This window comes from Gymnogyps californianus, chromosome 4 (genome assembly GCF_018139145.2).
Source record: "Gymnogyps californianus isolate 813 chromosome 4, ASM1813914v2, whole genome shotgun sequence".
NCBI lineage: Eukaryota > Metazoa > Chordata > Aves > Accipitriformes > Cathartidae > Gymnogyps > Gymnogyps californianus.
Window position 1 is genome coordinate 45930488 of NC_059474.1, and position 25929 is coordinate 45956416.

The window sequence follows — 25929 nt, forward strand, 5'->3', positions numbered from 1 at the left end:
ACTATGATGGCTAATCACAATTTTGTCATGTGACATAGAGAACTTTGTTTAATTTTATTGTTAATTCACTGTTTCCATTGATTTACCTGTAGAAGTATTTTAGTGAATCAGAGGTTAAAGCATCATAATTATTTCTGAATTGAAATATCATTTCATGTTTTTTTTCTTGTTCATTTGTGCTTTCTGTTCTTTCCTTACATGCTGCAGTTGCAAACATATTGTGGCGAGAGCAAGGTACTAATACAGATGGCTTTTTTTGTATTTTCTATATTATGATGAAATGCTCATCTATTGTTCCTTTTGTGGGTTTTCTTTTGTTGTTGTTGTTGTTCATACTCTACAGTTACAGTAATTACCTTCCCCCTTGCAACATTTGAGGGATTTGATTTAAAGAAAAAACATAGTGGAAAATAATCCTTTAAATGCTCATGCCTTTGTGAACTGCTTTTCCTTTTGGGAGAGAGAGAAGGAAATAAGCTGTTCAAAAATTTCAGACAATTACTCAAAGGGATACAACAAGAAGCTCAGATTTAAAATGTAGACCTTTAACTTTTTGTTTGTTTGCTGACATGATAAAGCTTCCAACCAATCAACCTATATGCTATTGGGACTGATCTTCTTGTATAAATCATTCTTATTTGACAAAATTATAATCTTAAACAGTTTAATTAAAATTGAGGTACCTGTTGTTTCTTAATGAGACAAAGCATTTTCTTCTTATACTCAGGAAGAGTTTGTAAATAAGTGTTGGGAGGGGGAATGGAGGTTTGTGGTTTGTGACCAACTGAAGGATAAATATAAATACAGACAGTATCAGGTGTTAATAACACAGAAAGCATGGAAAGTATATTTTACTGACAAAGATAGGTATCAATTTTCATATATATGAGATAATCTCATAAAGCATATTGCAGAAAAATATCGTAATCGAAGTGTTGTCATGAGCTTTCATTTCATTGCTCTAAGTAGCCTGTTCTTAATTTAAAGTTGCAATTTAGGAATGAATGTATTTCAGGAATAGGAAATAGTTTCAATTATTTCCATTGGAAGATTGATAATACTCTAAGTGGATCAGGCTGTGCTATGAATTCCTGCTGCAAATGGTATTTCTGCATGTTTCTTAAAGATTTATTTTCAATTCATTTAAAGATTAAAAAAATTTGATATTTCATTTGCCTAATTACATAGTAACCTTTGGCATTTCCCAATGTGTTTACAAATATGAACTAGTTTTATTTTTTATATTCCTGTTTTACCGGTTGCTTAGCTGGTATAAACAGTCAGTTCACTGATTATAGTGGGGCTCAGCTGTGATCGTCCTGCTCTATTGGCCTTGCAGAGTATAAATGACATGTTCAGAGTTTCATATAATTCCACTGTTAACAATTAGGCTGATGCACAACAAGATTCTAACACCAAAGTTTTCAAATGTATGGTATTCTCACCGCTTATTGGGAGGGTATCGCTTGTGTTTTAGCTTGAATAAAACTGAAAACATGATTGGCACCCCCTTGATTTTTTAGATGATTGTCTCTTCAAGTCAAGTCCTGTGTTGCTTTCAGTGGTTAGAAAGCACTTAGGAAAACTTAAATTTTGTGACAATAAAGACCAATTAAAAATAGTAGCTTACCAGAGTGCTTATGGTAAAGACATTCAAATTTCTCTGTGACTATTGTGAAACTAAACAGAAAGCAATTTATAGTAGAGGTTAAGAATGTGAAGCGACAATATAATCTCCTAAAGCAGATTTTCTTGATTTCTCCTGCATTTCTCACTGGCCAATCCTTGTGTTTCAACAAATATTATTACTGGTTGCAATGCTGGAATTCATTTACAAGAGAACAATACCCTGAAGATGCCAGTAACCATCACCACTAACTTCTCTGGGCCATGCATACTCATTTTCTGTTATCAAAGTATTAACAGATAGGAAGGGAGGGATGGGTGATTAGTAGGACAATTAAGATTGTGAAACCATAGATAGGCCTTAGTGCCTGCAATGTATATTTGTATATGGGGTACACAAAAGCCTTATCACGACTGCTTGCTTGTGTAAGTGTAAAAAGAGTATGTGTCAGAAAATCTGAATGGATTTTGAAGGTACATTAAATTGTATTACAATAATAATACAATATATACACACACATAAATATATTCGTATATTAATCTATATGCAAAAAACCCAAGACCACCACCATTTTTTTCAAATCAGTGTTAGCCAGTTTTAAATGTAGATTCAGTTTAAATGAAGCAAATATATTTGCATTTATTGTTGTTGCTTCTGGCACTGTATTATAAATGTGCTGGGTTGTTTTTGGTTTGGTGGGGGAGGGATGCAAGGTTAGGTCAGATGTCTTTAGAGGAATAGCTCCTGTAGTTGTGAAGAAGTGGCTTGCCTAAGTGATTAGATGCTTGTATAGATTAGATATTTGTACAGATATTTGTAGACACATGCTCAAAGGGAGAGTTTTGGGGTCATAATAACTTAGAAGGAGGGGATTATTTCATTGGATCCACAAGTAAAGGTTCCTTGTATGAACTGACTTCCCTAACTCCGTATTGAAATGAAAGATCATTTCTTACTGTGTCTCCTTCACTGATTTTGAAGAACAGTTTGGTGAACATTATTATCCAGACATTGGAAATAAAGCCTTCAAAGTTTGGGCTAGGTTACTGTACACAAATATTATCTGTACATTGGAAAGCCTGCCTTGGAGTATTGACAACTGGGGAAGAAGTTTTAGGAGTCTGTTTATTGTGTCTGTATCACTTGGGGCTATCAGCTGATTTACTTCCTCATGTTCTGGTATTACCCTGCTAAGAACTATAATATACTTTAGTCAATGAGACCAGGGAGAAGGGAAAACCTTGTTTTGTCCCCAGCCAGCTCCACATATTTATTTATCACCAAGATACAATAAGCCAGTTGCTCAGCTGTAGATCTCAACACTGAGTTCACTGGTAGGGGAAGCCTAACCTCAGTCAGGCTTATCTACAAATTCCAGCTGTTCTTACAGAATGCAACGTCAGGCATTTTTTAAAGAAAGACCTTGACATACTGTCTTACATAGGCTGTATAAATTACCTGCAAAGGCATACAAAAGTACCCAGTGGCCAGAGTGGGCATATTGCCCTTAGTGCGCCCTATGCTCAGAGTAGACATGATTGGTAAGTTTTCCTTGAACCTGAGCCTGCTTCTATGCTACACCAAATGCAGCATAGACAAATTCCTCTCCCACTTTTTGGTAACCTGTTAATAGATAGATTTGATATAAAATATGGAAATCCCTGCTTGGAGCCTGTTCCTTCTTTCTTTTTAGGAAAACTTGGCCAGAAGTAGGAAATGATTCCACAAGATTCCTCAAAGATAATGGAACTTGCTTGTTCTGGGCATGGCCTGACAACCTTATGCATATTACTACCTTTTACATGACTGTATTACCTATGTGATTCCTAACGGGGACTGGAACTTTTATGTACGTGTGTACATACAGACATCTATACACAAACACACACTTCCCTCCCCCTTAATGTTCTCATTATTTTATTTGATATTAAGATGTGTTCTCTCTCTATTAACATAAGTTTTCCTTCAGAATTTAGGATAAGCAGAATTTCAGACTCAAATTTATTTTTCCTGAGTTTTATTCCCCTGTGTTCCTATACCAAATATTGTTATGTCAAGTGGAAGCTTAGGCCCTGTACCCAGGATACCTGCACATTTTTATCGTTGTAGCCCACAGTTTAGCTGTCAGAGTTGGTTATAATGGTAATTTTATGAGTACTGTGATTCTTCATAGAATTTCACAAATATGAACTGATCATCCATCACAGCATCCACATAGCAAATCAACAACTGTTGTCTTAATTGGCACATGGTAAACTAAGGACAGTGTCCTTTTTTGTGGTCATGAGCATGCCCACAGATATTATGAGACTTCATGCTACAGATCTGGTTCCCACCTTCTCCACAAAACATTACATCATGCCTCTCATTCAGCAACATTGTGGTAGAAGGATTGAATAGTTCTATAAACATTTGTGGCCCTTCAAACTTGGAATGAATATCTGCCCAATTCTGGCTTTCCAATAAAATACAGTATAGAATGTTTCCTTTTCTGACTGAAAGAAATGTCAAATAAGGGTTTATAACTAAGATTCAGAACTTCTCTTTCAATGTTATACAGAAATTACTTTAACTCTTCCATCCCTCAGAAAAAGAAAAATAAGAATACATGGAGAATTTATATTAATTTGATTTCAATGTAGATGATTTCACAAGATCACTTTCGTTACTGCAGCTGTCAAACTATGTATTTCTAGATCTGTATTCATAAAGATACTGTCTTGCCAATGGAGAAAACTATGTGAAATTCTGAATAACGTAACAGTTTTGGTTTAGTTTTACAACAAAAGATCCTATAGGATTAGCTGTATTAGCACTATACACATTAACAAATTAATCTCGTACCAAAAATGTGATGAGGTTTGTAGTTCAAGACAAGGATTTCCTTTTTTGTCATTATTTAATTTTATACATTTCAATGTGTTTTTGTTCCTAAGGTCTGGGAATTGGGAACATGTTTTATGTTTTTTATGAAGATGGCATCAAAGTAATACAACCAGTGGAATGTGAATTTCAGAGACATATTAAGCCTAGTGAAAAACTCCTCGGTTTTCAGGCAAGTTATTTTTTTAAATTTATTTGTAGTGTTTTCTCAATTATAGTTTTCTTTAGATAAGAATTTATTATTGCTAGTTTAGTGTTTTCTGCTTGATAAATTCAGACATGTCTTCTCAATTAATAAGTAGCTTATACTGGTGGACTCAAAACTTCCTGTATTTTCCTTGATCAAATTCAAACTTTCAATCTCTCTTTTAGATTGAATATTCCCTGTATACTTTTCAAGCGCTTTATTTTCTTCGGCTGTCTTTCTCTTTTCCCGGTCCTTTCCTTTAACAGTTCTCAACTCTTTATTTCTGGATTGTTTGTTGTTGTTGTTGTTGTTTTTTCTCCCCTCCCCCCCAGTTAAGTGCATCTCTGTGAATCAGGGACTGATTCTCTCTCTATTAAATATAAGAACTAAAGTTATTATTTTTAATGGTTTCTTTTTCTACACTGGGCGTTTGTCTATATTAAACTGTCAGCTATCATGAGGCAAATCCCTATCCTGATAAACACTCTTACAGATCCACTGGAGTTAGTAGCGATGATTGATGCTTTGACTCCAACTTACAATTCATATAAGTAGTTTCAGTAACTTTATTGTTAACAGATTTATGGCTGATTTCACCATATTCTGTGCATTTATGGAGTAGTTTCCATGTGTCGCATATTTAAAAACAGTAGTGTATTCTCCACTTCCATTTATTCTTTTGATGTTTTTCCTTTACTACTAATCAAATTGCTAGCTGACATGATGCATGTTCTTACAGGAACACTTGGTACTAGTCACTACATTAAGACTTGTTCCATATGATCTATCACCTTTCAAAAATAATACCTTTTTCTCATTATTTGGATTGGAATGAGTGACCTTGAAATACATAATAACCCATGAGCTGTACACTTTGGGTTTTTTCCCTAATACCTAAAGCACGCTGAAATAACAGCAGAACTGTCTCAATGGAATTTGCCTCTTCAGTTATCATTATTGATGTCAAAGGCTGCTGTACTCAGCAGCAAGATTTATTTTAGTGTGAATAATTATGCTTTGAACAGCTAATCATACCTTGATTTGTGCTGCTTAAGTGAAATTAGGTTGACACAGCCAAAAATAAGCCAAAAAGCTTTTTTTATGGCTGTTTAATTCAAAAGCTGATTATTTAAGCAGTCTGTTAAAATTTTATTGGTCTAAAGTGCAGCCTAGATTTTAAGTGTATTTTTATTGAAATGTGGTAATAATCAGGATGGATAAGTCAAACTTGTTTCCTTTTTGTAGCTTTCAAACCTAAAGTAGCATATTAATTATATCCTCTGGGAAAAAAAAAAAGAGACCAGGAAAGTAGGCTACTTGATAACTTTCATTTTAAAGTAGGTATAGCCTTGTCCTTCTTTGGATATCTTTGGTTTGTGGATAGGTGTGGTAAATATACAGCCAGAAATTAAGCTTTGTACCTACATGCATGTCATTTTGCCTATTAAATTCAACAATATTTCTACTTATTCCCCTGAACACATCTTCCCTCGCATATGGTGGTTAATAAGTCTTTATTCCTGCAAGAGAAATCAGAAATATTTGGAAAATATATCCTTATGTTTTTCTATTCATAGTGACATCATTGTTCAGTCTGCATGCCAAAAACAGAAAAAAATGAGAAATAGTTTTCAGTAAAAAATTTTGAAATTTTCAAAAAACCCGTTAAGATTACTTTCCTCCTAGAAGAAGGATGAAACACGAGTTTAAAAGAATTCCCTGCATATACTGCTGATACTATGACAACAGTAGTATATTCTTGAAAAAACTCATGGACTATGAAGCTTTAGACAACTGTTTCCTCCTTTGAAGAATATCATATCTTCCTCAAGCCTCTTTGGAAAATCTGTTTTCTCTAAATAAGAATAATAAAATAACCCAGTTATGTCCTAGGATCAGATTTTTATCAAGTTCAGCATGTGATTGTTTAGTGGTAAGAGTTCATGTCATAAGTTACTTGTTAGTAATTCTCTTTGACTCTGTCATATAACTTTACTAATCAGAGATGTTGGTATACTGCATGTTTTGAGGTGGCTTTACGTAGCCTTTCACATCTATGGCAGTTATTGCTAATAAAATCTCCATCACTTATCTCTTAACATACACCTAGAGGAAATACATGCTTGTTTAAACCTTTCCCATTTCTTTAGGCTTTTCTGAATTAGCTGTTCAAGTGATAAGTAAAACCCCAGTAGACCTGTTTCATTGCCAGACATTTGCTAAAGTATCGGAACATTTCTAAATTCTGCAGCGCAGTTTAGGTACTAGAAGTACCAGAAAATGTCTGGATATTACATGTGATACTGCACTGTTCCTCCCCAGGTTTCCTGTTTGCCTGTCAACAAAATAAATTACCTTTAGCTGAGCTCCTGTAAAAGAATGAACTCAGATGTTTCTACATGGCATTGTATTGTATTGTGAACGAATGTTGCAGTAGTTACACATGTACATATTTAGGTATGCTGATTTTGCTAAAGGTCAATACAATTTCTCAATAACTATATATTTGAGAATGCTTATCTAAATATTTAACTGCCTCTTATGCAACTGAGTGTCAATACAGCAAAGCTCTTTAGTGTGTGTCTAACATGGGAATCAATTAGAATTTCATTGTGTTTAAAGTGAAGCAAAAGAGTTAGTGCTTTACTGGATCATCATGGTTCACAGGAAATTAGAAAGAGCTTCCTCCTCTCCTTCCCAGAATCTCCTAAATTACTTGAATCTTCTGAATTAATATCAAATGAAAGCAGACTTTTATTAGGCTGATAGTGACAATTCTAGAGGCATAGGGGCAAAAATAAACTTATTTTTGTTTTCTGATGCAGGTTATCGTTTAGTTATACCAGCTTTGACAGCTGGTTGTTTAACCTGTCGTCAAATCGATTCTTAACCATGGTCCAAGTAGAGTCTTTCAGCTGTTAAATGTCTCACCATTCTGAAGTGTTTGGGACATTTTCGTCACTAACATGCAACTTCTATTAATTTTCTGCAAATTAGTATTACCCAAAGCCTTTAAATTCTGATTTTTATGCAAAAGTGTTTTTATTTTCCCTTCCCAATGAATCCCAATTAGAATAATTATTTGAGGAGGCTGGGGGTGGGGAAAGAAGTAATTGAAACATATGCCTTTGTTGAGACCAATGGAAAAATCCTTTTGGTTTCAACATAATCCTGATTTCCTCTTTATTACAAGACCTAGCACATAATGGCCATATTTCAGTGAACTAGGCCATCTCACACTTGAAGTTGAATATGTGCTGGAGGTGGGAGCAAAATACTTGATTTCAAAATAATTGATGTGACTACATGGCAGAGCAAAGTTTCCACAGGAAATGAACGTGAAACACACTTGTTAGTCCACAGAAATTGCTTTGGTTGACACTCTTACAGCACAGTGTCGTATATGCAAGACTGTTAACCTTTGTTTGTTGAAAAAAATGTATAAAAGGTCCACAGTCTGATTTTTACTACAGAATGTCAAGTAAACAGTAACTTAATATAGAATAGGTGATATATAAATTCATGTCTTAATGCATGCACTGTTGTAACCTGTTGATGTCACCTTACGCTTAGACAGTCATAGCATAGATAGACATTTCATTATACTGCTTAAAGAGCTTGACTCAAATCTTGTTAAAACACTGAGGACCCTTGCATTAAGGGTAAGTTTATAAACATAGGATTTGCACATATAAATTTACAAGTACGTGTTTTGCCTTGAGAATTTCTTGCCCCAGACTACCTTGAAAAACTTTCTCCAAGGATTTATTTTCCTCCATCTGCTGACTTGTTACAGGGCAAGTCACTTTTTGATTAAAAAGTCTGGGGGAAAAAAACAATGAAATAAATTAATGTTTTATCAGATGTTAGCTTTTTTCAGAGAGAATAAATTAGGAAAAAGTAAATTGTTCACGTTTTAATTAGAAGAAGAAAATGGTGGGTTTATGCTTATATTTTAAGGAGAAATTATTTTAACCAATTACCCAACCACTGGGGAAATTAATACAGACCCTCAGAATTACTATCTGTAATGTAAAAGAAATCAAAACTGTCTAATCAGATAAATGTTAACTGTTCAAAAGCAAGATTTCAGTTCCATTGACTGAAACTATTTCTGAGGCATCTAGATAAATGTGGGTGTGAATAACTAGAGAAACAACTGCATAAACCAATTCATGCTGGGGAGAAAGACTCTATTTTGGATGTGAGAATTTTGGTGCATAATTTCACTGTTACTTTGGAGAAACACTTTTTTTGCTTTTATTTTAATTTTTCAGTTTGGGGGCAAAGTGAGAGTTGGCATTGGATTATAGAAATTTATGACAACATAAACAATATTCTAGAACCAGTAAACTGCATTTATATATGTAGATTTATTTTTACTTAATATTTTTTACTTTAGATCTGAGAAAGTGTCGTGCTTTCTACTTGTTGTATGTAAAGTGGAACAAGAGGAGCAAGTTTTATGAATTATATCGATAATAAGAATCATGCCCTGTAGTGTCTCATTTAAATATGTATGTGTGTGCATACATCTATATACATAATAAACCCCCTATATTTATATTGCTTTTACATTTAAATAATATTTAGAAATACACTTCAGTCAGTATTTTAGACTTAGATTCAGGAAAATGTTTAAGGAGGTGGCTTAACTCTGGATATAGTTATAAGTGTTTAACTTACAATATTTTCCTATTCTGCTATACTTCACACAATGGGAAGTATGATTAGTGTAATCATTTACACTAATCTATATGATGCCATGTGAGACAAACCTAGATTCCTTCAGCAGGAATTGGTGTTATTTTTGAATAAAATATTGAATGCGTCTTTGTAGAATTCACAGCACCAAAACCTGGTGTAAACCAAGGTGAGTCCCTGAGAGACATGACTGAAAAGAATGACACAGTATAGAGTTGTTATAAACATTTACAGATGCATTATTTGAAGAAGGTATTCTCTGAGGAAGAAAGGGGACTGTGTAGAACAGTCTAGAAGTAGTTACCTGTTTCGATAAAACATGGAACTAAGAAAAGGCATATTTAGAATAAATATAAAAAGTAATTTGAGATCAGTAAAACAATCTTCCAATTGAAGTGACAATTGCACAGAAGGCAAATGACAATAGATCATTGATCTGATGATTGCACGTCCTATTAGAAACATACTTGTTTATGTTGACACTTCACTTTATGCAACGAAAAACTTTCAGCCACATTTAAGAATGAAAGTCCCATTTGTCACCATGCCTATCATTCTTTAAAAAACAGATTTTAAGCAACTTCTCACTTCAAACTGCATTTTTTTTAGCAGTGCAAAATAAATCTTACTCTTTTTACTTATTTCTAAGCTCTGCTGAAGTTCCTGATTATGTGCCATCCCATGGTACCTGAGTTTAGTAACCTTTCCTTATCAATGTGATTTCTGAAAGACCTTCCCTTTGTTGAGGTTTAAGAACCACCTAGGAACAAGCAGTGGCTTTCAATCTCCTGTAAAGAAACTCCCTCTGTTAGAGCTGGAAATTGATTTATTTCTTATTTTGACATATAAAGATTGAGGGTATTTTCTCAAACGTAGAGGCACAGCAGGCAAAGAATGTTGATGATACAGAAAAGTTAGTGTTGAAATGCATCATCTTCTTCTTGAAAAGCATTGCTTAGTGCCAGATATGTTGTTCTGTCACATTATTTTTCCCCTTCCTTTTAAAAGGAGTCTGATGCGTAGAAACAGAATTCTTGTTTAAGATCTCATCAACTCTTGCTGTTCATTCTACATTGAAGTCATCATCTGCTGACATATCATAATTATTTTCACAGCGACCAGTTATGATGTGTCAGACAGAGCATTCTAAATTAGGAATAAGCAGCAGATAAGTGCTAAAAAGAAATAATACTTATGATATGGTGAAATTGCCCCTTGTGATGAAAGGAAGAAAAATTAACAGGGAAAAGAAGAATAGGTCAGGAAAACAAAGAAGCCTGACACATGCTGTACGTCTCCAAGCAGAATATTTTTCAAGTCCTTGTTTTTACATAAATTTAATGTTCATTATAGGAAAAAATCATGCTATTTCATAAAGGGAATTTCCAAATATAGTAACGTATTTGACCAAGTAACTTTTAATTTTGATAAAAGCAAGATTTCACTGGGAGTAAATAGTTACAAATAGATAGATAGATATAAATATAAATATATATGATGAGTGGGAATATATTTATATAAAAATATGAATAGTGAGCATGTAAACTACAGATAGCTATTTTGAGTGAGAGTGTTATAAAAATATGTATTATGAAATTTTAATTCACTGAAGTCAACAGGCATTTTGCTTTTTTTTTCCAAATTCATCCTTTTGCAGGTATGGAAGGGCAGAGGGGGAAGGAATGATAGTAAAGAAGACATTTGATTTGTATTGGGTTTAACACTTGTGAGATAGGCCATGAGAATGTCTTATAGCAGAAGTAGCCAAACTTCTTGACCTTTGAAGCAACATATCAGGACTCCATGTCACCAAAAAAGCAGATCCCTCTAACTCCTGCTGCTTTGCCCCTATACTATGTGACAACTTGCACCACACCTTCTCCTCTTCCTCTCCATTTATACATTATCATCTTCCCAATTTAGTATGTGCCTGCCTTACTGCTGTGTTCTCAGGTGCAAGTGTAAGCCATGTCTATAACTGCCTTCCTTTGCAAGATACTGTGATGGTGCAGATGCAGGAGCTGCTAGCTACTGCACAATAATGAGACATTGTATGTCTAATTTGTTTTTCTGTTTTTAAGGTCTCCTGGCTCTTGCTCACTTTATTTCTACACATATTATTGTTTCAAATGGGTTTCTTTCTCAGGACAACAGTGCTAACTGCCTGAATGTCTAGAAAATATCCAAAAAAGCTGGTGTATGGTTTACACTAAAGTACTTGTGAGTTGTGTGATGCTTATAACATGCAGTTTGGCTAACATTAGTCTATGTCCTAATGTCACCTGTCCTTTTTCCTTCCCTAAATTTTCTCAGATTTTTTTTTACAGTTAAAAAAGAAAAAGAGTATAATTTGTCTTTCTATTGCATTGTTGACTGTTTTGAGTATTACAGTTTCCCTGTTTCTGTTGAATTATAGGATGAAGTCTGTCCCAAAGCAGATGGAGATCCTGTTCAGCGGTGTGTATGGGCGACTGCTGTTAATGTAAAAGACAAGTTCATTTATGTAACTCAGCCCACACTTGATAGAGTTCTTATTGTTGATGTACAGTCTCAGAAAGTTGTACAGGTATTTATTTCTCATTTTTAAGTTAATATCTAATTTGGACACAAGAATTTATGGTTTCCTTCATATTTTGAAAAAAATGCAGTTAGCTTGAGAGTAAACACAATATTTAGAAAAAAGCTCATCTACTTTTGACATTTAGCAGCAGTTTATGTTTAGTGACTGTTCTTGTCAATAGGCAATTGGAAGGGAGAGAATCAACATGAAAATACCTCTTATAAATATTAATCAAGTAGTTGAGGAAATGAGTTCTTTGGGAAGTTTCTGACTTGAGGTACTTTCACTTGAAAATGAAGATTCATTAAAATAGAGTCTTATCACGGGAATGTGTCTATCAGTTTTGACAGGAAAGGTCAGGAGGTTAGGTTTGGCTACAGAAGGTGGACGACTGTTACTCAGTATGCTTTTAGACAGAGAAATTACTGGAATTGTGGAAGACCCAACACCACCATTATCCAAGATTGGAGACTATTAATTTGAACTTCTTCTCTATTCCTCTCTACTGTGTAGGTAGTACTATCAGTTTCTCAGTCTCTGGGATGCTGGAGATACTTTGCTTAGTCAAAATAATTCATTGGCTAAAAGAGAGAACTCAATGCTATGGTACAGGGATAAATGCACTCATATAGTTTGTGGAAGACCAAGGTACAAGGCAATGCTAAAATGAATATTAGGTTTTTTGAGCAGTACAGTTCCCTCAGGAGAGCCTGAGAGAGTCACAATATACTCCAAATGGTCAGTAGTCTTACTGGGTTGGAGTAAAAATTTGATGTTTAGTTGCCACCACTCAGATCAAATACTATAACCACTGTACTCTTGTCTCTCTTTCTCTCTCTTTTTTTTCCTTTATGTATCCGGTGGTATCAATGATATCATTGTACTATGAGGTTAAATAGGGGATTTACATGAGGACAGATTTTAGTCTGTGGAATTGTTAGAGACATGTGAAAATGCATGTAGAAAATAATAGCCGTAAACTCATTAAATTCTAAAAATATATTTTCTGAATATGAAGAGAATAGTTAAAGTCTTAAAATGTTTGTGTTAACAAGGCATATGGAAAAGGCAAAATCATAATATTTTTTACTATTTGGTTTCTGCCTAGTATTCCCACCATATTACACTATTTTTCATTCTTTTTTTTTTTTAATCAGACACATAAAATAGAAAATATTTCATTATACAGTCTTTAGTCTTTAAGGATGATGTAATTTGAACAGAAAGATTAGTTTTATTTCGCTTTCAGTGGCAAAAAAAGTCAATCAATTATAGCTGGGGACTGTCAACAGTCTTGTCAGCAGATAAGGGGCTTGTTTTTTGGTTGGGTTTGTGTGTTTGTGGGTTTTTTTTAAAGTACATTGCAGATCATATAAAATCTTGAAATTTACTTTAAAAGCAGGGTTCTTCTTTTTCTGAAATAAAATTATTTCCTGGGCAAAGAGCTCTGAAGCTAGTTAATAACTTGTTAACAATCCTGCTCTGATTCTCAGAAGAAAGGACACTTGTATGTGAAACTGATAACGAGGTTTTGACACCACACTGGGTGTTCTGATTCAAATTTTAACCATACAAACATGCCTAACATCTACAGGGTTACTTATAGTATCACATTCATAGAAAACAGATGTTCCTTAGCTAAATAAAACATGCATTTTTTTAATTAGAAATCCGAATTGTTAATAAAAATATTTAAATAAAGCTTTTCTTCATGCCTTTGGCCTTTTTAGCTGATAAATGAATGAAAATCTTTAATGTATAGATTATATATTGTATATTAGGCTCCAGGGAGACCTTATTATGGCCTTTCAATATTTAAAAGGGTCTTATAAGAACGATGGAGACAGATGTTTTAATAGGGCCTAGAGCAATAGGACAAGGGGTACTGGTTTTAAACTAAAAGAGGGTAGATGCAGACTAGATATAAGGAAGAAATTTTTTACGATGAGGGTGGTGAAACACTGGAACAGGTTGCCCAGAGAGGTTATAGGTGCCCCATCCCTGGAAACATTCAAGGCCAGATTGGACAGGGCTTTGAGCAACCTGATCTAGTTGAAGATGTCCCTGCTTATTGCAGGGGTGGGTTGGACTAGAAGACCGTTAAAGGTCCCTTCCAGCCCAAACCATTCTATGACTCTGTGATATTAGTATACATATGTATTACGTATATTAATGTAAAATTTAAAAATACAGAGCAAAATTACAATTATAAAATTACATTAACTCGACAAATAATTTTAATAATTTTGCATTCTTTAAACATCTGCATTTTCTACCTTCTATATTCTATGTCAGCTGGCTCAGTAGACATAGCTTCCTCAAAACCTGACCTATCCAAATATTGACAGGGACTGAGAAAATGTTTTATTCAAAAAGTTAATAATAAAAATGTATTAATTTTTTTGTTCTTTTACTTTTTTTCATTAAATTGACCTTTGCATATCAAAGTAGAGATGAACTGAGTGGATAATGAATTTTTGTTTTCTGAAAACAAGACTTTTTTTACAACCAATCCAATATGTTTCTTTAGGAAGAGAGACTAAAAAAACATAGTTTTACTGCAGTCCACAGATTTGAAGGACTGGAATCTCTGGCAATGGTTTCCCTGGTCTCTGGCTGACATTCATGTGTCATCTTGCTTTCCTACAGATGATGGATGAAATACCAATTTAATTGCATTTGTTAGCATTTAGACTTCAGTGGCAAGAGCATATTATGCCTTTTGAGCTCACTGAAAAATGTTAGAGAAGTTGGAGGTTCTTTTAAACTTAGGTTTTATGGAATAGTTTGATAGGTAGACTCTTCTAATTTGCCTTCAGTTACATTAGTTATTATTTTACTAAGTACTTTACCATTAACTGAATGTTTAGAGATACTTACCACAATGATGTATGTTAATTAAAAAGTAAAATTCAATAAATTAGCCACTAATTAAAAGTACACCCCTCCCCCAGAAATATGTAAAGCTATTCTCCAGTTTTTGGATGCAGTTAGATAGGTTGCTGTTCTATCACATAAATATTCAAGTTTCTGTAATGAGCTGGAAAACAGACATACAGGATGCCTAGGTGTTACACAGAGGTTTGTGCACTAACTCTGTGCTCCTTAGCAAATATATTGACCTAAAACTCGATACTCCACAAGCCTTCATGCTAGTCCAGGAAAAAAAACCTGTCACTTTCAAATAAATCTTATTTTGAGGGATAGAATAGCATTGCTTTTCCATTACTTTAATAATATCCAGATTGTGAACTTAGGGAAGTATAGAATGAAATTTATCCCATCTGTGGAAACCTGTTGAAGGAATGAAAGTCTCAGTTTTGATGGTTCTAGGAAGTTTAGATATTAATGATAAATTATCTTTCCATTTCACAATACTTAACACAAACATTTGGTAAGACAGTATGACTAAGGGATAACAGATGAACCAGATAAATAAATTAAACCAAATGTGTTACTGTCACTTTGGGCACCTGAGCAGAACTTCTGCTATGTTTTACTGACCTGAATATTATTTCCTAGGATACACTTAGCCAAATACATGGGAAAAGTACTATGAGACTTGCTCTGTGTCCAGCTTAACCATGCTGATATTCAAAATAGACTTAAAAAAAAAAAAAGACAAGTAAAAGTAATTGCAAACAAAACAAATCATGAAAGCACAAAACCTATACAATCTTTTACACATAGTATAAGACTATAAAAAATAAAACCACTGCTGATTCACAGATGGCTTTTAGAATTGAAGTAAGGCTAACTTGGAATTTAGTGAAGAGTCAAGAGATAATTTGTTCAGCATTTCTTATAACAAGCATGGCCCTATCTTCATTATCTTTTAACAATAAATGTTTATTTTTTGTTTTGTTTTTTGCAAGCAGCAAGGATTTTTCTAACCATTAAATGTTGCTCTACTCATATCATATGCACATACACAAACGCTCATACAAACAGGAAGAAAGGAAGGGAGTTCTATTTCTCGGTCAGACCAGTCTATTTTCATTACTTACAGTATTGCCTAGCACAGAAAAATAAAATAAAAATGTAATTGATTTTTGGAAAATAGATACTAAGCTGTTCAGAAATGAGAGCATTTTCCTTACTAGACTGCCTTTTCTCTAAGTGTCATATTAATACAGAGGATATTATTTATGTTTTAATTATTTCTAGTCTATATCTTAAAGAAGAAACCACCTATCTGCTCTGTAAAACCAAGTTTTCAAAATGCATACTCCAGTAGGAACAAATGTGGAGAAAACTTTATATTTTGAAAGTGAGCAGCACTCTAATAAAAATTCTGTCAAGGTGCAAAAAACATAAATGCAACTAAAAAAGTATTTGAGAGGGCTTTAAGTTGTGTAACTATACTGTTTTCTGTGTAAAAATGTTGGTTTGGTTTTGCTTATTATGGTGTTTTCTCTGAAGTACTATTATATATGTTATATTTATTCCTTTCTACTGTGAAAGTTAATGTAAAAGATGTGTGTACAGGTGCATATATGTAACAACTAGGCTTGAGGATGATTTATTTCTATGACAACTATATTTATCAAAATAAGTACTTAAAGAGCAGACTAAATTGAAATGTATTGGAAACATGGATGGTGTATCTTTAGAGAGATATATGTAGACTTTTTGATTTAGCACAGGTAATTCTCATTATAAAGTTAAGAGTATTTCCTTTCATTTGTAAATTCTTGAAAGCAGGCACTGTCACCTGCAATTGTCCAGTATTGCTTAGCAGCGCACCATTAACTGGGATAACTTAGAGGCACGCTGAAGTAAACAGAGCTCATCATCGTTCAGTCCACACTGTGCTGCTGGCAGATCAGCCTGGCTAGCTAGAAACAGCTGTGAAAGCCTACTTCCAAGAAGCTTAGCTCCTTTCTGCTGCTGGCTCCTCTCTGGGGAGCTGCATTACCTGTGCTTAACTCCACGGGCAATTCCTCCTTCTCCTCCTCTTGGCAGTGCCACGGCCCAGACCCTGAACGCAGCTGGCACTCATTCAGCAGGACATGTATGGGTCAGACCTTTTGTCTGGGGAAGCCAAAAGGAAATTTGACACACCTGAACAAATTAGCTATACAGCAGCCCGAGTATTATTTTAGACAACTTGTCTTCTAGCCTGCAGCAGAAAAATGTTACCAAACACAAATGACCTTTTTCAAGGGGTATCTTTCTGATTTTAAATGAGCCAGTGAGCAACCTGGCTTCATTTTCCATTTTCAAAAGGAAAAACAAATTCTGCCTAGATGAAGCTGTGGCTTGCAACACCTCAGGAGTACAGTTAAGTATCATCAGCAGTCTCAGCCAGCCATTACTGCATTATCTTGAGGATCTACATCATTAGTTTAAATTAGGTTCACTTAATTAGCCAGCTGGTACTCTCCTTGACAAACTGATAAACAAGCTGTGCTTTACAGTTCCATAATGGTGAGACTAAAAACCAATTTCCACCTATTTTTTCTGCTTTAATGATGAAAATAGAAAAGTAATCCCTCCAGTTGTTTACCTTGTGCAGAATGTCTCAATCAAATATGTTGTCCTCCCATTTCATACCTCTGAAGTCTTCAGTTCTTCTCATAACAAAGGAAGTGTAGAGCTCAACTATCCAAAAGGTTTGTGGTCTCAAGAGACAGTGCTCAAGGTTGTAGGGAAAACACTTTGGTTCTAATCACAAGTCTACCAAAACTAGCAACCGTATTGGAAAATGTAGGAAAACAGTCTTTCCAGCTTCAACAAAAATATACCCAGTTTAGCAGAGATAGGATTTGGGTGTAGCAACATTGTGTTGGTTATATGCAGGACTGTGTAGTAACACCTTGCATTTATATCAGTATGTGGCTTGAGAATACTCTTCCCTTTTTAGCCATTTTCCAATAATTGGTGTAGTTTTTAAACTGATATGTATAAAGTGAGAGTGACGGTAGGGAAGGAAGGTAAGTACTTTCTTACTTGATTTAAAACCTTTGTTTTCAGCTTCTTAATAGCTTCAGTATAATGTATTTTTGATACCAAATGTTAGAGCACGTAATGAATAAACATCACTTTTTCAGCAATTTCGTAACTTTGAATTAATCAGAGGGCTGTTTCAACAATTGACAACATAATTTTTAAATACAATCTGAAAACATCAGGAAATGCATGTCCAGTCATCATTTTAATTCAAGCATATATATTATTTTTCTTTTGAAAATGTGACAGAAACTAGGGATTTCTGTTTTTATTATGCTTCAGGCAGTAAGTACAGATCCTGTTCCAGTGAAACTACACTACGATAAATCACATGATCAAGTCTGGGTGCTGAGCTGGGGAAACATGGAAAAGAATTCACCAACTTTGCAGGTGAGGTGATCAGAATGATTATATGCAAGGAAATCTAGACAAGTTGAACCTTTGTTTAATTGCAACGTTTTGTATGTTTTCCTTTAAGGATTATTATCATGGCCCCAGCAGGGGCAGTGAAATGATTTCAGGTAACCAGAAAACAATTCAGACAGCTGACTTCACTAAAAAAGTTATTTTCAACACCCTTACTCAGAAGTGACAATGCTAAATTGATAGAAGGATAAGGAATACAGCTGAAAGCAGCAGTGTGTTTTGTAACTGCCAGTCTTTTGAGAGCAAATGGTTGCTCTTTATGATGTTTTTGTCCCTAATTAGAGGATAAACTGGATTTTAGACATATTCCTATTTCACTAAAATTATATTGACGCTCTGGAGGTGGCAAGTTCCATCTTTACTTATTGCTTTTTTCAGATTTAAAATATTAAAAATCTTTACTTTTCCCATGCCTCTGAGCAGTGGCAAGCCTAGGGACAGTCACTAAAGAAACATTTCAAGAAGCTGTACTTCCCTTCCTACTTTTTCACTACTTTCTGTCCCCTATTTAAAGTAATCCTCTGAGAATATGGTGATCATCTTTATGTCATAATTTCAAAATTCCTTTTTGTTTCAACTTATTTTCCTTTTCTTTAGAAGTTAATGAAATCCTTGTGTATTTAAAAAAAATATATGTAAGATAAAGAATAAGAGAAATTCAAACACAGGGCTCAAGCAGAAAAATAAGTAACATTTGAAAACACCTTCTTAGCACCTACAGACTCTTAGTAACTATGAGTATGCAAGGTAATTTGTGGGAGTTTAGCTGTCACTCCTCCCCAGAAAATGACTGATAATTGAGTCAGTCTTGTCATGTTTTAAGGCGACTAATCATCTTCACTCTCACTTTCCCTTACAGTATAGATTATCAATTATTTTCTTTTTAATCTGCTCTTAAGTTGCATGTGTGTGAATATCATAGTGGCTATTATATGGAATTGTCTTTTGTTCACCCATAAACTTTTACCTCAGAGAAGGTCCAAGATTTGGGGATTCAAGGAAAATTGGTCCATAACAATTTAAGGAATGTGTAAACTCAAATCAACTTGCTCTTCTCAAATATGTCTGTGCTATGTTGAATTACCTCATGATTGGCAAGAATTAGGAATATGCATAGGCATAGTTTCCTGTGGATCAGCTGATAACATCTTTTCACTCTGGCTGAAGTGCTTAAGAAATTTAATCTCACTCTAGGATCTAGTGTAAAAAAAAAGGTAAACAAAAAACTTAGTTTGCACTAAGAACTGCTAGAGGCTTTCATAATGTAAATGAATAAATATGGACTCAGTGGTGAAAAAAAAAGGGAAAAAAGTAAATATGAAGATTAAGTGCTCAGGTATGTAACAGTTCTCTGAAATCTGTAATGCTGATCAGCTTTATTTACTGTCACTTGTGTTCCTTTTCTTGGTAACTGAAGGATAATACAAGAGATGGACTACAGAGGCAATACTGTATTAATTTATTTGGATAGAGATTAAATTTTGAAAGCATATTGCTATAGTTTATAATGATGTTACTTCATGTAGGTGATAACACAAGCCAGTGGGAGTGTTTCTCATCACACAATCCACACTCAGCCAGTGGGAAAGCAGTTTGACAGAGTGGATGACTTTTTCATTCCAGCTACAACCCTTATCATTACCCATATAAGGTAAGTTTTAGCTGAATTACAATTAACTTTCAAATGAGCTATAACATTGTCTCCAAAGAAAATATAATTTAAAAAACTTGAAAATCTGAAACAACACAGCCTACTTCAATATTGCTTTGGAACACCCTTCTTCACAAACAAACTAAATATGAGTTTTATTGAAAACAAGCTAGATATCAGAATAAACACATTTATTAGAGTTTTGCTTCCTTATCTCACCAAACTTTCAAAAGTTCCACTGCTCTATGTACTAAAATTGAGATGTAATATCATCTGGGGTTTTCTTGAGGAATTGATAATTCAGATAATTCCCTAATTTAGGAGTATAAATCTTAGTTTGTAAATAACACTTACTAATTTCTTCTACTGCTCAGAGCAGTTGCCATATGTTGTATTTGCCATATTGTATTACATGTATGTTGTATTGGAGTTATTCTCTTGAGTAACGGACCAGAAAAAAACCTTTTGGAATTTTAAAAGGAATTGTGATACAACATAACTTAACTCTTTATGAACTGGCTTCTCCTGTTCATTCAGTTCTTTCTACCTGCTTTTTCATCAGGCTCTCTGGTTTTAAAACAGACCATGACTGAGCATGTAACATAACCTCTGTTTAGATGCATTAATAAAATCGATCTTATTTCATGGGTGCTGAGTATGTGATGTTAAAATGGTTCATATTGTAATCCATGCCAGGAAACACTGTAAATTCTTGGGACCTTAGTTATTTCTCTCAGTGAATGTAGGATTGTCTTCGTGTTTGTCCAAAGAACAGACAAGTTCTGGCAGTGATAGTAATACTCAAAGTATGGAAGAATGGAACAAAGTGACCAGCTGGATTTTAAAAGACATATGGGACAGAGAAAGAGAGTGTGAGGAAAAGAGGGCAACACTTAATATAGGCATAAAGCAAAAATCTTTTCAAGATCTCCCCAAGGTCTCTGAAATGAAAATCTATTTTTATTCCTCAAAATACATTAGTAAGAATGTGAAATATCATTTTCTTTTCATATTTTTTCTGTAACATTTCTACCTGTAAGGATTGAAAAATTCTGCAGTCTAGGATTTGTACATCTGAATATTGCATTAATGTGTGTTAGCACTTTGTATGTTTAGGACTGTTTAGTTTCTTTGCAAGCTGACACAAACCCATTTCAGCTCAAAACACCTCTGCAAATAATTAACTCAATTGTTTATTCTGCTCTTCCAAGTTCAAGTTTCTATAGAAATGCTTTCATTAGGATGATCTTAACTGTCCTACAATTATGAGACATCATCATTCACTTTTAGCTAAAATCTCAAATCATGTATGTAAATATGCATCTCCATTAAAAAAGATATAATTTCTGATTGTAGTGAGTGGTAGTCTTTTAAATGTGAAAACATGCAATTTAGGATGATTTTACAATTGATTCCAGAATTTACTCTATATGTGCCTGTGATGAATCTAGTCTTCTGTAGCAAAAAACATTTGGCTTCTCTTAAAGCAGTTGTTGATGAAAGATAATTTTTTTTTTATTTTCTACAAAACTCTTAACTAACAAGTAAATTAACAATCAGCTACATACAATTTAAAAAGGAATGTGTAAATTAATATAGCAGAAAAGTAAAATGACTGTAAGTACCATTACTGCCATGTTCTTGAATTGAGTAGATAAATGCATGTTGTGTCCCTGAAGTAATCTGCAGTCCTCACACTCAGCCTTAGAAAAGCATTAAATAATTCTGCTACATTTGGAACAGGTATGCCTTGAGAGAACAAAAGTTACTGCTTCATAAACCAGCAAGTACTAGAGGTACTACCCCAACAGAACTGACATTTAGATACATTAAACTTCACATCAATAGGAAGAGAAAAAGATAGATAGGGAAAAACATCATACAAGGAGGGGAACCAGGACTCGGAAAAGAGAAATAGGCCCAGTCGAAAGCTAGTAAGGAACTCATCTTGTCCAACTCAAACAATTTTAAATTGATATTTTGCCTAAATAGGTCAAGTAGGCACTTCCTGCTTTGCATGGTGAGTCACAGCTACCTTCAGCTGATGAGTCATTTGACCTGTCCTATATGCAACTTAGGAGAAAAGAGAATTAAAGAATAAAAGAGAACCCACAGAAATAAAAAAGGAATATGAAATTCAGTTAAACAGTGAAAGAATAAAATTGGATAAGTGACTGCAGATATATGATAAACACGTATATCAATTCAGGCTTAGTATAATTATCTTGTGACTTTTGCCTTTTTTTTTTGTTTTTTGCATTCACATGCTAGATAAAGACCAAAAGAAAATTTCTGAAGTCTGACAAAAGCCTGCAGTAGTTTGTCCAATGCTAAAACCATAGATTTGGGGGTTTTAAGCAACAAAATCAATTCAACAGCAATTAACTGTTTTTACCTACTCATGAACTTACTTGAAATGTGAAGAATCTTATTTAAGTTTTTTAAAATGCTATCTAATTCTGAGTGCCTTTTATAGAAAAGAAAAAAAACCCATTATGTAGACAAATATTGTATTTTTATTTTTTATGTATTCTTTCAAGAACTATTTATGTGAAGTTAGTCAGTCATTAAAAAATTTACCTTACATAAAATGTCTGGCCTTCAAGTACTTTTGATTTTTTTGTTTAAATAAAGATGAACTATGTGAGCAGTGTGTCAGGAAAGGTTTTAAATTAACTGTATTCATCAAATTAGTAGTAATGTAGAAAAAACTGTCTATTAAATCTAACTTGTCACCAGTGAACAATAAAAATGCTCAATAACAGCATGTGTTTGTTAAGGATGTTAGGCAACAAACGTAGAGCTTAGGTGTATTATTCTTTGGTGTATATACCAACCAGGGGAGCATTTTATGGGTGTGAATCGTGAAAAACAGCTTCATACAGCTTTCATACAAGGGAAATAACCCCACTGACTGAGTTAGCTGGTATAGTTAACTGCTCAAGGGCCCTGTTTACTCTGTTAGAAATCAGTTCCCTTTGACCGTGCAACACCAGCCCCTTCCAGAAAAATGAAAGCTTTCTGTAGCTAGGTGCATTTTTCACCTGTAAACTAAAATTTTGAATGATGGAGCAGAAGACAGAGTGTGCATCATACCAAATTAGCATCTAGAACCAAACTTTCTGTCTGAATAAAGGCATTTCTGAGCAAAAAAGGCATACCACTTAAAAGTATGAATTAAGTTTCGTAACACAGTTAACACAAACCATCTACTACCATCTACAGTGTATTACCATCTACTGCATACTCTGTCCAGTCAATTATTCTTTAATCACTGTAAAGAACAAGGGACACAAAGTAAAGATAGGTAGGCTTGTTGACACCTAGGAACAGAAATAAGGGTGAATAATTTAAAGCTATAGTGGGTCATTAATTTTTTCTTTTTAATAACATCTAAAATGTTAATTGGTAATAATACATATATACGTATTTAAAACTTGTTGCAAATTAATTTTATTTAAGAAGTGATGGAACTATACCTTTGCTTTACCTGGGTGGGTTGTTTTTATATATGAAAATGGAAACGGGCTGCCCATTATTAAAAAAGAACACTCCACGCATTTTAATGCTCTCTTGGGCAGCAGATAATTTAGGATGCACTTCCCCCAGATCAGACATTTGAAGAGGTACAAAAAATTTTGGTCTGAGGTAAACAGTGATTGATCCCAAGAAGAAGAAAAAAAAAAAAATTCCCTGACTTTTCCTATCACAGACTGAGGCAATGTTTGGCTGTACTTACAGTACAGCAGGAGTCAGGGCAAATAACCTTTTGGTTTGATAACCAGCAAGAATAACATTCATGCTCTGAACAACTGTGATGAGCCATCAAAGCAGCAGCTAAGCAAACTAAGTAGGCATGAGCCAAAAGAAGTAGAACAGACCAATTCTATTATTTTTAAACCCTCTTTTATAGTTGGTGGATAGTTGATATGTGTACAGAAGAGGACAATAAAAGAAGCTTTATCATTTTGGGGAGAGAAATGTGGTAGGTTCAGTACAATCAGTTAGTTTTGGGGGGCTGGGAAGGTGTCTCCCTCTCTTTTATGTTCCAGTCAAACTATTTCCTTCCACTGCTGAGATGGAGAAACAGTTTTGTGCAGTGAAACACCATTAGGAATCAAGCAATGTTTTGGCTGTAATCCTTTTGTAACTGTTAACCATTTATAAACATATATATTTTAAAAAAAGAAAATAGATCTTAGTTTTAGTAAAAATCTACTAATTACTTCCCTGATAATGTGTAGAGCACCCCAGTGATGTTTCCAGATAGCAAATCCCTGTTTGTACAGAGAGCCTCAGATGCAGATAGATCAGGTTGGCACCCCATGATAAGGTTCTAAAAATGTGACTTAATTCTAGAATTTTTATGTGTTTTTTTGACAAGACTAGTTCACCTTCTGACTCTAAGGGAGGCATTGCCTCATGCTCACCTTTGAGCATTCCTTCATGATGGAAATAAAATTCCTTCTTTTCCTCACAAAACTTTTAAAATGCAAGAAAGTCAGAGTTTCCCATGGCTTTTCATGAGTTTCCTGTGCCAGCCAATTGTAGTGCAATGCACAAAAATTCTTAGTCAATCAACAATGAAAAAGAAGCTATGGCACAAAACAGTAATAATTATTAATAGAAAGGACCCTTAAAGAAGTTTGCCCAGGCTTGCTGTTGCAAGTCTGACAATTTCAAAGGGAAGAAATTATATGTTCATCTTGCATATCTTGAAAAAGGACTGTCCTGCTGTCATCATCAGCTTTGTTTTACCTCTGAAGTGCACTCACTGCGAATATGTGTTGAATTATACCAAGAGAATGAATGAATGTAAAGCATTGTTTTTCATGCACACCATCATGCCCATATTTTCAGTGCACAGAGCTTGAAAAAAAACATCTCCCCCTCGTCCCAGTTGTGTTGAAAAGTTATCAGACATTGGAGCCACAAAAGTCAACAGGATGAGATCTATTAATCTGTAATAAATGCTACAAATCCCAAGGGTTTTTTTTCAGTTATTACTGAAGCTTATTCCTTTTGCAGATGCACGTTTTAAGAACTGAGTATATATATTTTCAATATTTGGCCTTATACATTTACTGAGAAGAAAATTTTATTCAGTGAACTATTTTTTGTGCCAAAGCAGTTCAGAGCAACCAATGATCTTGTCCTTAATTGTCTGCTAATACCATTCCTTATCATAAAAATAGACATTTGCAATTAGTATGTGTGATAGCTGCAAAAGATGACTTGTACAATACTCATGAAAATATATTCTTGGAAGCCTAAGGAGCAAAAGGCCTGATTATTTCAGCTCCACTGTTCGTAAATCGAAGTGAACAAAAGATAATTGGAATAAATTAAGGTCTGTCATTACGCTACTGTAAAATGTTTCAAAAGCAATATTAAATGAACTCACTGTAATGGAGTAACTCTAACTTTTTAGATGTTTTAATCTTTTAGCAAGTATTTTAAATGTCATATAGTTACCTGACCTAACAAGTGGAAGAATGAGCAATCAACTCACTGGTGAGACGGCTCAGGTCTGACTAGAGTTAGAACACTCTCAGTTTGAGTTTTTTCTCTCTTTTATTTCTCTGTTGTGTATGGTAATAGGGGAAGCAGTCTTTCTAAAATTATACTTATTCGTTTGCACAAAATGGTCCAAAACCTAAGCTTTTCTTTAAGAGGTAGTTGGAATGTGCTGCCAGTGCATTCCTGTGAACCTTCTTAAATGAAACCCATGTGGGGTGGTGATTCAATAAATTCACACTTCATTCTAGAGTTTAAGCCCCTGCAGAGGTGTGAAGTAGCTGAACGATTGTGAGAGTATTTTCAGTAATTCCATGCAAATAAGCAAACAGAAAATATTATTTTGCTTCAAAAATCCTCCATAATCAGAAAGAACTTCCTGTTCAGTGGTTTACAAGTCAAACAATGGAAGTGTTAAATGC

General features: G+C 34.2%; 1 protein-coding gene across 2 annotated transcripts in view; it reads left to right on the forward strand.

Annotated features, from left to right (window-relative positions):
- Positions 1 to 25929, forward strand: part of FSTL5 (follistatin like 5) — a 438275-nt gene that overhangs the window by 391358 nt on the left and 20988 nt on the right. Inside the window, exons 8-13 of one of the 2 annotated variants that reach the window (XM_050895670.1) lie at positions 208 to 234; positions 4564 to 4674; positions 7944 to 7951; positions 11818 to 11967; positions 18196 to 18303; positions 19866 to 19990. In XM_050895670.1, the coding sequence (XP_050751627.1) occupies positions 208 to 234; positions 4564 to 4674; positions 7944 to 7951; positions 11818 to 11967; positions 18196 to 18303; positions 19866 to 19990 (529 nt within the window). Of the gene's footprint in view, positions 1 to 207; positions 235 to 4563; positions 4683 to 7943; positions 7952 to 11817; positions 11968 to 18195; positions 18304 to 19865; positions 19991 to 25929 lie in introns of both variants that reach the window. The other variant, XM_050895669.1, reaches the window with a different exon arrangement.